The sequence below is a fragment of the Coturnix japonica genome, chromosome 4 (assembly GCF_001577835.2).
Source record: "Coturnix japonica isolate 7356 chromosome 4, Coturnix japonica 2.1, whole genome shotgun sequence".
Lineage (NCBI taxonomy): Eukaryota > Metazoa > Chordata > Aves > Galliformes > Phasianidae > Coturnix > Coturnix japonica.
The window spans coordinates 71,719,201-71,733,201 of record NC_029519.1 but is presented as its reverse complement, the minus strand read 5'-3'; the positions used below and the strand labels follow the sequence as shown (position 1 = coordinate 71,733,201).

The 14,001-nt window shown below is 36.9% G+C and overlaps 1 protein-coding gene across 1 annotated transcript in view; it reads right to left on the bottom strand.

Moving 5' to 3' along the window:
• The window catches only part of STK32B (serine/threonine kinase 32B), a 129,974-nt gene that overhangs the window by 27,833 nt on the left and 88,140 nt on the right, over positions 1–14,001 (bottom strand). Inside the window, exons 5-6 of the mRNA XM_015862540.2 lie at positions 7,830–7,867; positions 3,185–3,274 (exon numbers count right to left, since the gene is read on the bottom strand). Coding sequence (XP_015718026.1) covers positions 3,185–3,274; positions 7,830–7,867 — 128 coding nt within the window. The remainder of the gene's footprint in view (positions 1–3,184; positions 3,275–7,829; positions 7,868–14,001) is intronic.

The following is a 14,001-nucleotide window of genomic DNA, read 5'->3' as shown; positions in this document are numbered from 1 at the left end:
AATAAAGACTGAGAAGGTCAGTAATTCTTCTGGGTTGTGGTTTAAGCAGAAAACAGATCTCAGACCATAGTGATGACAAGTGATATTCTATTTATAGAATAAGTTTGATTTGTTGTTGTTTTCCTTTTAAAAGAAAAGAAAACTTATTTCTCCCTGAATATAAGCATAGACTTTGTTAAGCTATCAGTTTGCCTCCTGGAGTTTACTTTCTCGCTTGCTGTAAAGTTCTAAATTAAAATAGATAGCTTTCTGACTTAGAACTTCAGTCTAAAAGCTAACTTCTATTGTATAACATAGAGTACTGCTTGAAGTCTGACCATGCTGGGCAATTTTATAGTGCAAAGTCTAGATGTGTTACAGCAGTGAAGCTGATTTTGTACCTTTATTCACATGATACACCTCAATAGCTTTTATACTCACATTTAATGCAATTATTCAATCAAAGCCAATGCTTTACATACCATTCTCTGAATACAGATACTGCATTTAGAATGCCTTATTAGTTTGTCCTAAGGCCAAGCAACCCTGCCTGCCCTCATTCAGCACTGTCCTCATAAAACCTTCTGTGTTACTTAAGCACTCACTGGACAGAACCCAGCTCTTGTCCTGTCTGCATAAAGAAACTCTTTCCCACTGAAGGTCCAGCTCAACCTCAGGCACACAGCCTGATGTTTCTAGTTTTATTGAAAGGAAGTTCAACAATAGTGAATGTGTCATGGTCTTCTCCTGAATATGAAATTATATGGAATCATAGAATGACTGAAGTCATCTTGAGCTCCAATTGCCCTGCCATGGGATGCTCCACACAAGATGAGGCTGTCCAGGGGTCCATCCAACCACCAAATATGGGGCATTCACAACCTCTCTGAGTGGCCTGTGCCAGTACCACACTATCCTCCAAGAAAAGAGTATTTTCCAATGTCTAACCTAAATTTCCCCTCTTTTAAATCACCTTATTAACTCCATCAGAACACTCATAGTAGCTGCAATATCACAGTTTCTCCGACAATCTGTTGAAAAGATTGTGTCCAAAAATATTCCTTTACTATTTGGAAGATGAGCCCTGTGTATATTCAGTACTTCATATAATGCATTCCTGCCATTGATTTATGCATGCCAAAACCTGTGGAAGTCATATTTTTTGACCCAAGAACAGAAGTTATTCAGAGAGAAGAAATTCTCCATTGCATCGCAAGAAGTCACAGCACATTGTCCCTTCTCCCACCTCACTATCTTCCCTCTCACAGTTACCTGCAAAGCTCCATATTGCATAAGGCCTTTTTCAGGCAGGTTTAAAAAAAAAATAATAAGAAAAGGAAAAGAATTTTTTGCCTGATCTCCTGAGCTTTTTGAGCTATTTGTACTTCTGCTCTTCAATATCAGAACAGAGCCTAAACCTGAATACCTACTTGCAGCTCAGTGGTTAATCCCCTCAGCTGTAGTGCTCCCTGAGCAAGCTGGAATCTCACCAACACAGGGGAGCATTTATCTGAGCTCCTCCCAGCCTTACATCTGCTTTCAATTCTTGCTTATCAGAAGAAGCAGAACTCACGATATTGCCTTGAGATCAAAAGGGCAGTAGAGGCAGCACCAGCAGAACTCTGTGAATAGGCAGTCAAACCCTCTGTAGGAAGAGTAGGATTTTTAGAAAACACTGCCTTAAATGCACTTGAATAGCAACTACCTGCAACAAATTGTTTCACTTCAGAGCACTGCTTATTGTGAGCACAAATAAAGCCACGTTTGAACGCTTCTGAAAATCTAACTCCAAATTTGTACCTGATATATTATAATTGCCTCAGGAACAAATGTAGCCCGAGAGAATATTTTTACTTTACCTGTAAGGTTGACATTAGGACATCCACTAGCTCTCCTGTGACTCCAATAGTACACCCACACGCTATTAATTAATAGATAGGTGACTCATACATTTTAAAAGTTTAGTGGATCTCTCTAAATCCTCACTCCTCTGGTAATCTCAGACACGCAGCTATTCGTCACCATGACAGCAACCTATGAAAGCAGCCGTGAAAATCTGAGATAACAAGCATGCAAGGCAGGAAAGTGTAGCTGAATTTTTTTCAGGTAATTTACTGCTGTTATTTTGGCTGTGGACTTTTTTATTTTTTTTTCCCCCAGGTATATTTATATCACTAAATATTTTGTATTTGATTGATTTGAGGCTAAGGCATAGTATGTTATTTATATAACTTCAATCTCTGCTAAAGAAAGCCCCAAAGCCTCTATCTAACTCCCCTACCACCAGAAACAAAAAAGAACAGAAAAATATTTTAAGTGGAAAGTTCTTGCAACGCTTCTGAATAACATCCAGATGCATGGAAATTCCATCATTCAAAAGGAAACATTTCAGTGAGGAAAAAGCATATGCTCAGGACTCAAATACTTCATAAATAAGCCAAGAATGCAGTATAGACAATATCTGTAATGTTTTCTAGATATATTTTAATACTTAATATTTTGCTTTATAGTCAACCAACCTTCTGGAGGGACAATATTGCAAATCAGTGCCCAGTGCGCTGTGATACAACAGTAGAACTTTTGACAACCTTTACAGTCACTGGTAGATCTAAGCAGCAAGTTTGTAATGATAACATTAGGTACGGGTGATACACGAAAGTTTCCTAAATCAGATTAAGACTCACATTTTAACAGCCAGGAAGGTGGAAGGTAGAGAAACCATGGAAGTTTCTGAAGAAATATTCAGGTTCAGACATAACAATGTTCAGTGTAACCACTCAGTAAGTACTCAAATAGACAGGAAAAAGGTTCAGGAGTAGGAAGGCCATGCTTAAAATTGTATGATCCGTATCTTAATCAGAACAGGTAGTATAGTTTTGTGATATCGATTCACTGCACTTTTACCTTAATACCTGTTTTATGCAGTTATGCATGCATGCAAGCAAGTTGCTCCTAGCAAAATCTTAGCCTATTCCAAGCAGATTTCAAAGAGAAGCATTAAATATAACTTTTAAATTATTATTATTATTATTTTAAAATATATTTCCTTAAATTGACCATTGGAAGAAGTGAGAAATCCTCTAAGTACCTCTCCAAAAGAGAGATTTGCTAAACACTTTTACAACTTAAAATCCTTTTAATATACCATCAGTCAATGTTAATGTGTGAGTTTTCTTATGTTTTTGAAACTGTCTTGAAAACTTACCCATGTATGGCTTTGTGCCAGCCATAGATGAAGCCTTTTCTGAGCCTTTCACTATGGTTGCAATGTTAAAGTCAGTGATATGAACATGTCCTGCAATTACACAAAGTAAAAAACAGAAGTCAAAATAGAGCATCCTACAAACTTTCCTCGCTTTATTCAGTGTTTAACAGACAAATCTTAATGATTTAATGTCTTATGATTTACTATTTAGCACAGCTCATAGCTAAAAACAAAAATATACTGAAAGCAAAACAAAATGATGCATTTTTTTCCCCTGTATGTTCTTATCTATTATTTGCTTGTACACTGAACCACACTTCTGACCACCCCTGAACCTCCTCCTTCTGTGAGAACCAAGGACAGTAGCTGTCTTTTCAGAGCAGTAATGCACAGGAGCAGTGCTGAATTTCTAGGAGTGATGTGTGAACTCTACCTCACCTTTTCTCTAACTAGTGCCATCCCTCACAATCTCCTGCACTCATGACACCTGTCTGCCGTCACATCCACTTCGTGTTACAATCAGCCTGGCTTTTTCAGAGTGTCCTTGGGGCAAAAAGGGAGCTGAGAAGAAAAAGGGTATTTTAAAAGTACAATAACTACAAAATTAGATTCGTGGTAGCAGAGAAGCATTTGTGTAACAGCAGCAGGTCCCAGATGATTCCTCATTTGACAGCAGATTACAAGATGAAAGATATGTGACACAAGACAGCCCATGGATTTGCTGCCTGACCAAGACTGCTGATTTAAACTCAGCTAATCAGGTTGGATGGCCCAAACCTGCCATCATGACTTTTTCCCTAGGGTGATTTATGACAAGCACAGGGTAAATTGCTCCATCATTGCAAGGCAATAGTTGCTAATTCTCATTTGCCTTGGGCAAATAAACTGAATGCAAATCCAGAAAGAAAATGTATCTATCTGCACAATTTTATCTGGATAAATCTGTCAGTATGTTTTGCATTTTCTACTTGAGAGCTAGTTCCTGCTGTGGAGCAACACAGATATTGCTTTGCCTGTGATTCCACCTGGCAATGCCATTGTGGAGGACATGGAAAGGTACTCCCTTCCCCAACTTAGCCACACATTCAAATCATGATTAAGACGTCTTGCCTTTAGATGGAGTCTTGAATGTTGAGTTCCTCTGATACTTTTCCCCCCTCTTTTTTAAAATCAGTATCTCAAACTCATTCAGTCCACAGGCTGTGGAGTAGGCTTTGGGTTACTGAGTGAAGGAAGCTGTTACCAAACATGAAAAGAGTGTAACAGTTGACTTGCCTGTGGCCCTGACACTGAACATTTCCCCATTGACAGACTGAGGAACAGCAGACTCAGTGAATGAATGCACTGCTTTGACAGTCTGACCTAGATCCTACTCAAAGTCTCCAGCCAGCCTCTAAGCAGTCTTCAGCCATATGTGAACTGAAATTCTCAGAGTCCCCTCATTTGGCCTGACCTATCCTGTTTTTGAAAAGAAAATGGAAGAAGGCACATCTCATTTCCAAACTTAAACAGATTTTTTTCAAATGGGTTACACGGCAGAAGTTTTTGTTGAAGTGCTTTACACATTTTTTAGTCATCACAAAAACTCCTTCTGCTTTGGTGATGCTTTCCTTTTAAGACACCCTAACCAAAAAACATGAGCAAAAGGTAAACAAAAGCAGTGAACAGAGGCAAGTAATTCCTTCATAGTGGGTGGAAGGTGTTGCTTCCCATAAAAGCAATCAGAGGGCACAGTCTGGCTTGCCATCAGGTTCCAAGATGGCATTCCCCCTTCCTGCTGGCTGCAGTTCATGGCTGGCAAGGAGCACTTCTGCAGTTCATTTCTGCAATAGAACATGATGGCAAAATGCTTCTTGAGAAAGATAACTGAACCACATGCAGGCACTTTCATGGCAGTGAAGCTTTAATTCCATGGGCACTGTCAAATGAAAAGCTGCAAGGAACATACTTTTCTTTTTCCTTTTTTCTTTTTCTTTTTCTTCTTCTTCTTCTTTTTTTTTTTTTTTTTTTTTTTTTTTTTTAAATAGATAAATATAAAGTTGTGTCATTTAAATGACACTATTGTAAATGATTCCACCTATTAGAGTCCCAGCATGATAGCCTGTTGCAAAACACCTGTCATATAATATCCATTCAGACTGATACAAACAGTTGATTTGCAATGAAAATTGCCTCTCCTGCAGTGTATTGTTTTCTGTCCCTTTTATTAGATTTCTTTTCATTTAACAAAACCAAAATAGTGCGTACGTGAAGGGTTATATATGTTGGTTGGTGCATTTTGTTAAAAATGCCTTTCTCTAAGAGAAGTAGATAGGTTTGATATCTCTGCATGCTGCTGGTGATAAAACAGTAATGCTTTGCTTCCATAGTCACAGTACCACACAGCAAAGCTGCATCTATACCACTGGAAAAAAGAACACCTTTGTTCTTCCACAGCTTCTGGGGTGCCTGAACACAGCTTTTGTCTGGTGCTTAGAGGACTGGTAGTTTGCAATGGAGGACAGGAAAGGTGTCCTCTTGGCAGGCTGGTGGTTGTGCTGCTCCAGGGACAGCAAGCAAGCCCTATTTTGCTATAAGAGTCTTTCTAATCAGCCTCGATGACATTTTATGGCAGCTGACATTTTATGTAGGAAAATCACAGAATTGTGGGGGATGGAAGGGACCTCTAGAGATCATGTAGTCCAACCCCCTGCCAAAGCAAATCCCTATACCAAGTTGCACAGGTGGGCATCCAGGTGGGTTATGAATATCTCCAGAGCAGACTCGACAAAGTTGCTGGGCAGCCTGTTCCAGTGATCCATCACCCTTACCATGAAGTTCTTACACACATTTGTATGAAATTTCCTATGCTTCCCCATGAAATTTCCCCATGTCCTATCACCACTCACTGCTAATAAGACTCTGGCCTTGTCTGAAGATTTTTTGGGGCTTTTGGAAAGGATTCATGTGGCTAAGTGCAAAATTTGGATTTCTATATCTTTACACTAAACTTCCTGAAGAGAAACAGATATTAATGCTTAAGTGTGGACAACCAAAATGATGATGTAAATGAGTCAACAGCTGTAAATAAACTATGATGACTAGCATGGTACAGACACCAGTACTATATGCATCACCTCTTTTAATGAGTGCAGGGACTCTTGCCCAGGCTGAAAGAATTTAATCTCACACTCACACAGCAGGTCTGTGAATGGATTAACTCTGCTCGCCATGGTCTACCTTGCTGAAGACTGGTGAAGCAACATGCTGCTTTGCAGAAAAGGGCCATCCATCCCATTATTTCTAAGCTGGCATTAGCTAATTTTATTGCTGAATATGTTGCAGTCACCAAAAATGTAATTCTGCAGCATACTACTTGCTCTTGTGTACCTCCTCTACAGTACACTGGCTCCCATAGGAAAGCACTTCCAAGAGGCTGACTTTGTGTTGTAACTGACCTTGCTGAGTAGCAAGGAGAGATAAGCATAACTACTTCAAAGGCTGTCAATCAGAGATGTAACACCCTCATAGTCATTTCATGTTGCCTTTCCATCTGTAATTCACACAGGACTTAAAGACAAGATATTTCTATCTCATGTTTATTTGCTGATATTAGTGTATAGAGAAAATTAACACATGTGACTCTGAAACACTACATTCCTGAAATCCTAGACTGTTTAATACTCAAATATTATTAAGCAATATTGGCATCAGCATTCCCAGAGGAAAATTCCAGCTGTTTTAAATGTTACTTGTTTAATCAACTTTAATATGCTGACTCAGCAGCTCTACAATAGATTTTGAGAAACAATTTTATCTTTGGCATCATTTCAAGTCTGTAGTTTTTCCAGAGATTAACTGCTCTTAATCAGTTTCTGAAGTGTATAAAGCAAAACAAGTCTTTTCCACAGCATCAAATACATTTTACTTTCTGTTTTGTCTTTATCTTGTCTTTCTGTTCTAATTAATACAAGTCAAAACTTCATTTTATTGTATTTTCTCATATCCTTGCTATAAACAGTTGCAAAAATATGCATTTTGTTTTTGCAGAATACTTCATATATTCTCTGCATCTGTATGGATTTTACTAAAAGATAATCAGAATTTTTATTCACTCAGTACATTTTTTTTGCTTGAGATCATGGAAATAGTCTTGAAAATTCAATTCTCATTATGTTGTTTAGACATTTTTAAGTGTCCTTTGAGCCAGAACTATCTGTAGAACCATGAAAATTTTACAGGCATTTTGGAGGCGAATTTCAGATTTTGTATCTAAATTTAGGAAAATAATTTCAGATGAGCAATATTCTGCTACTTGAAATTTCCTGATCCTTCAAGATTTCAGTACAGAAAATAGATGCTTGGCACTGCTCTATTGGAAGGTCCCTAAATAGTAATTATAGTGACTTACAATAATCATGTTATTAAAATATTAACTTTATTTTTGACTGGTGTCCCTGGTGATCTCCATTCTCATGTTCAGCTCTTTCAAGTGCCAGATCAGCACTTCTTCTCAATAGGAATGAATACTGCAAAACTGCCAAATGGACAAAAAGATGTGCAGAATGTCCAGATTTACACTCAAGCTGATTCAAAAACCATGAGCCGCCATATCATAGCTCAAAAATTAGAGAAATCTGGGAGAAAGCAGTCAATATTTACTCACCATGCTCATCCAGTAATATGTTGTCAGGTTTGATATCCCTGCAAAATAAGTAAATGCATACATTATAATTCATAGCAAAAGAAGATCTGTGATTTAAAAATGTTTTCCATATGGTTAGAGGGGCCAAGGCACTTAAAGTAATGAAAATCATATCTTATACAAAGGTAAATTATTTTTATCTACATTATATACTGCCTTGAAAATATGCATACTAAAGAAGTTGTCTAGGGTTTATTTCATATGTTTTTGTTTTCATATGGTTAGCACTGATAAAGATTTGGTTTACCAGATGTTTGATTTGTTATTCTTTAGAGCAGTGGGAACAACAAAATGGAAGAATTGCATCCTGGAAGTGCCTGATTGCCTCAGGGACTCCGCATTTGACAAACACAAGAAATCAGTTAATTGGAAACATCACTGATCTACCCTTTCTGCCATACCCACTAATCTGCTATGCTCATGTGCATGATCATTCACATATTGAAGAGTTCTGCTAGATCTTATACTACCTGAGCAGGTCTAGCAGGGGGAGCCTTTTAGCACTTGAATCTACATGTGGCTTCTTGTAATGGCAGGCTGGGGAAAGGGGTGGTGCTAAGGAAGGGTGGGGATTGCAAAGTACCAAAACAGAAGTTCAACTGTGATGTTCTTGGCACAAGTAAAAGACACTGCCTTAGAGCCATGCTTATCTTGTTAAGTTGACCTTCACACTGCTGTCAAGAACAATGGAGACAAGTTTTCTTCACCACTGCTGGACGATGCCTTCACACTGGCAACTCACACCTAATGCAATTTTGAAGCAGTATTGCATTGCCTGAGGATGAGATGCGTTGTTCTGCCTTAAGCAAAATATTTGCCCCTTGGGCTAAATTATTCACAGATCTCAAAAGAGAAGGCACTGAAAAATTGTTCCAAAGATCTGTGTATTTTAATACAGCCAAAAGATGACTTGATTATTCTGATTTAAACATTTCCCTATAAATCCTGTCTGAAATATGTACTTACACGTATTCAGACTTCACTAAAAATTTTTGCCTAGTTTTCCCATGAATGGAATAAAGAGAAGAATGAAGTGTTGCTAAAGGATATTACATCAGAACATTTTATTTGTTGTTTTTTAGTTTAAATATAGAATGATTTCTGATTGAAATGTCAGGAGTAAGATAGCAATAGCAACTGTATACATTATGTATTACATGACTTCAATATCTTTGTTGACAAAAGATGTCAACTTGCAGCCTAGTACTATGAATTCCAGACATTTTAGCCTTTCCTGGGAATCATATGAAATTGTGAAGTACCAGATTATATTCACAGTTTGTGCAGCAGCAGCTGGGAAACAAAATAAATAAGGAACTGTTTTGAATCACTTCCTGCATAATCTAAAATACTGTAGGATGTGTGTCTGTGTGTGTGTGTGTATGTGTGTAAGGACAATATATTTCAGTGTGAAAACCTGCTTTTTTTCTGCATAACTTAGGCTATCTATAATTGTGTGATTCAAGAGAAGATTTGATTTATACTTGTAATATAACGAGGAGATCTCTCCTAGAATCCATGTCAACCACAAATCTCTGATTTCTAACTTGTCAGTTTCCTCTTCCTCACACTCTCTTGGCACATCTCTTACCTCACTGGAAACTCTCCTTACTCTGAATTCACATTGCTGATGTTGTGAGATACAGGTGGACTGTAGGTTTGAATATCTTTTTTATAAGACTTATCATTCATTGAATTCGCATAGGAAATGTTATACATTTTTATATGTAATGTTATATATGATCTCTCATCTGATAAGAAAAGCTACTTCTCATCCAGTATCAAATATATTAACTAGTAACAAACTGATCTCTAATTACCCACAACTGTTTCCCAATAAGATAACTGTTTTGCCAATAAATGATTTCAATGACTCTGTGGCTGGCACATGACTTGAAAGTACACCAATGATTTTCAATGGGAATGAACTTGCAATTATGACTAATGACTATTGAATTAAAAATTTTAAACTTTGTCTTTACAGGATTTAACAAGCATAATATGTCTCTGCATTTCTTACATAGGTGTAAAATTGGAGTCACAGCCATATCCATTCTGTGGCTTATTAATATCGGAGATAAATTCATCCTTCAAACTGTTTTCAACAAATTGAGAGGAAAAAAAAACCCAAAAAAAACAACAAAAAAAAAAACCATTTAGAACTGGAATGATAAAATCATTCTTCACTGAGAATAAAATTGAGAAAAAAAATATTCAACTTTATGAAATATTCAACTAACTCAAGCAGTAGCTGATACTAGATACTCATTCTTACCTGAGGGATCTTTTCTGTCACTGACTTTGTTCATTTTCTCTGAGGCAGGACCACAGCTGGGGGCAGCTATGGCAGGGTGTATCAACTTGCTGAGGCAACTTGATAGACTTATCTGTCCCTGAAGCAACTTGATGGACTCATCACCATGTCCCCAATCTCAAACTGTTTTAAACTGATTTTACAGCAAGTAAATGTCATGGGCTAACTTAAACAAGAAGAGGAACAAGTTTCTTACTCATATTTTTTTCCCTTTGAGTGTAAGATGCTATTGTTTTCAGATCACATGTCAGGAGTTGCCTGGATTCATGTGATATGTGAGAAAATAAAGCACAAATTAACAGTGAAGATTGTGATTTACAGTAGCACTCCATTATGTAGTTACTTCCAGTTTACGGCTTAGCACTAGAAGATCACCCGTCTGGAGGCAGCTTGTCAAAAGCTTAGACTGGATGGGGTGAGCTCACTGTCATGTCTTTGATAACTTTGGGTGGGAAGATTCAACAGTGTCAATGTGAAGATCAGGCAAGTGTAGGAGCATTGCAGTTATAGTTACAGGATACATTCAGGATAGAAGGCAGCTAGTTCCTTTGAGTAAATACTCTGGTTAAATTCATTTATATAGTGAAAATGCTGTTTCTGTAGAGATATGAATTTAAAATATAATAACTCTTTAGTTAAGCTTTTAAATTCACAAACATTAAGTAAACGACTGTTTTGACTACACATCATCAGAAAATGCTTTTTGTCTTTGCAAGCATGTTCAAAGAGGGAAAAGATGGAAAAGAATTTCAGTGCCTTAAATTCAGGGTTTTCCTGTTATTTATATCCCTAGCTGATACAATGAACTGAAATACTCATTTCATAATCCAAGTATCTTGAACTAGCTCATTAGAAAATTCTGAAGACTTTTGCAAATAGCAAACTAACTCACGTCCAGACTCATCTGTCCCAAGGCTTGAATACTTGAAGAAAATAGTAGGAATAAGTAGCCTATCTCTAGCATGAAAGTAGGTTAAAATTCAAATGCTTTCCAATTCACTGTAGTTGTAACAAAATTTTAATTAGCTATATGACATAGTAAAAAAAGAAAAAGAAAAAAAAAAGTCATCTGAAAAGAAGTCTGAGAAATCTCAATAAAAGTGAGAAAATTAGGTAAATTTATTGCCCGTGCCAGATAAAATGACTAGAAGGTAATGATCTTAATTGCTCTAAAAGCAAGAGGCCACACTTTTTAGTGTCCCTTATATATCAAATAATCACATAGAAGAAGACTGCAAAGCATATGGTGATGCTATTTACTCTAAAGCCTGAAATCCAGAGCAATGTCCAAAAAAGTTTCATGTATACTGATATGAAGTAGCAACCAGGACATTGTCAGTTTTCATCCCTTTTTATCTCTCTTGGACTTCAAATATAAATTCAGAAAGGAAAGACTTGTGGCTGATGAAATCAACTATGATTTATCCAGTTTGTGTAAGGAAATATTGAAAACTATATTGCAATATAAAACAATGTTCGTTTACTCAAGTTACCTGATTTCACAGTGTTTGAAATAAAACATCCAAAAAAAAAGATCTCAGGAGGCTGAACAACAACAACAAATTAAAAAGGAATGGCTGAGAGGGAACAACAAATAGAATTGTTTAGTTAATGAAAGAGATCTGCAAGATGCAACGTGACAGGCGTATCAAATACAAATTGTATGTAGATGGTCAATAGAGTTTTTCTATTTGCTTTTGGAACATAAAAAAAAATATTCATATTTCATATAAATGAAGTGAACAAAATAAACAGGGTTTTATTTGTACAACTGAGAATAAACTCAAGTCGATTACTGCAGGACATACTTCCATAAAAATGCTTAGGAGTCTTAAAGAAAACTTCATCAATGTAAGTAACAGAACTACCAGACTGAGCTCCTGCAGCTAGGATTAATCTAATTGATTCAGAGGAGCCCTTCTACAGCTAATGCAGGTGCTAACTTCTCTTCATGTTTTTGAAATACATCACTAATTTTGTCAAATATAAGGTCTAGGCTTGTTCTTAAACCTGTGAGAAATGAATAACTAACATTGCCCATCTGTTTTACTCTGCCTTTGTATACTAAGCAAACATACGACTACTGTCGTTGTTTCTGCCATTTAAAATTTTGTAAATTCCTGCTTTTTCCCATTTTTTTTCTCTGTATCACATCAAAAGACTTCATATGTTGTTTTGTTTCTGAGAAAAGGACAGCTGTTCCTTTCCAGTTCAGGCTTATTTTTAATATTACCAGAGGAGCTGTTTCACAAAATCACAGAATCACAGGATTTTAGGGGTTGGAAGGGACCTCCAGAGATCATCGAGTCCAACCCCCTTGCCAAAGCAGGTTCCCTACACCAGGTTGCACAGGTAGTCATCCAGGCATTTCAACTATAGTTTCAACTATAATAATGCTGAATAGGTCTTAATTTACATACATAATAACCTCTAACCTTTTAATTGGTACCAGTCAGAATCAAAAGTGTATTATTTCACCTTTATGACTGACCGATTTGCATTCTTTGTGTTGCTGGCTCAGAACAGAATTTAATGTACTGTTGCATTTTCATTCTCCTGATCTTCTAAAATCCCACAGTCACAACTATAAGCATCTTGGTTTAGAGCAGTTTACTAGCATGACTCATTAGAGGTATTTTCACTTCTTAATGAATTTTGCTTTTCTCTAGATGTGGAATGTTGAGGTTTCAGCTCTTTACTAACCAAGGATAACTTACAGAAAAGACTCAGTTGTGTGCAAACTCATGAAATGAAGTCATAGATATTCAAAATACACTCCTAGCTGCTTTCATTTGAATAGACAGAAGACATACTTTTATTCAAAAGACAGAAAGTAGAATACAAAAAACAAGTGTAAGATAAATCAAGGGAGGTTTAGACTGGATACAAAGAAAACCAATCACTGTGAGGGCATTCAAGCAGTGGAACAGGCTGCCCAGAGAGGGTGTGCAGTCCCTGACTGATATAAAGCCCTGGAAAGCCTGGTCTGATGTTGTACCCTATCATGCTTTGTGCTGGAAGCTGGTCTAAGGAATCCCCTGAAGTTCCTTCCAACATCTTTTCTACATCTATAGATGAGTTCTGTAGGGAGTAAAGAGGGCTATCTTTGCCTTCCAGTTTTTTCTTCCTCTTTTTCTCTTCAGTGCTGACTATCTAACGGTCTGTTTTATAGGATAAATCTTGAAAATAAAAAGAAAAAAAAAAAAGAAACTCGAAATATTCTATACTAAATATTCATTTTTCTTAATTATACAGCTTTTCTCTTTATGCAGAAGTAGGCATTTGAATTTATTGTTTTTTGCTTCTGACCAACATCTTTGCTTGTTTCAAGAAATACTCAATGGTACTAAAACACTGGTTTTAAAATATTGGTATGACATCAGAGGGGTGGGATTTAAAGACTTGTAACTGCTAAAGACCTCTGGTCACTGGTTTGCATTCCCCTCACTTAGTTATCACTAGTAATCACTGCCTTGTACTGTCCTTTCATAAAAAGACCTTCAGAGCCATCTGTTCCTGCTCTAATGAATGCCATGACATGACACGACTCTGTGAATCACTGTAATTTTGGAATTTGAAGATTTCAGTAGAATGGGAAATTAGTTGAGAACATGTGGTGTTGGATCCCGATAGATCTGGAAAGGGTAAAAGCATCTTGTAGCTGTTTGTTTGTGTGAATCTGGATGTGCTTCCACATGGTGCCAGAAATGACCTGAATACTTAAGTTCAGAAGCAGACTCTGACAGGTCATGATGTCTGGACATCATACAAAGGAACACTTTCTATTTAAAAAATGCCACATTCTGCCACAAATGCAGA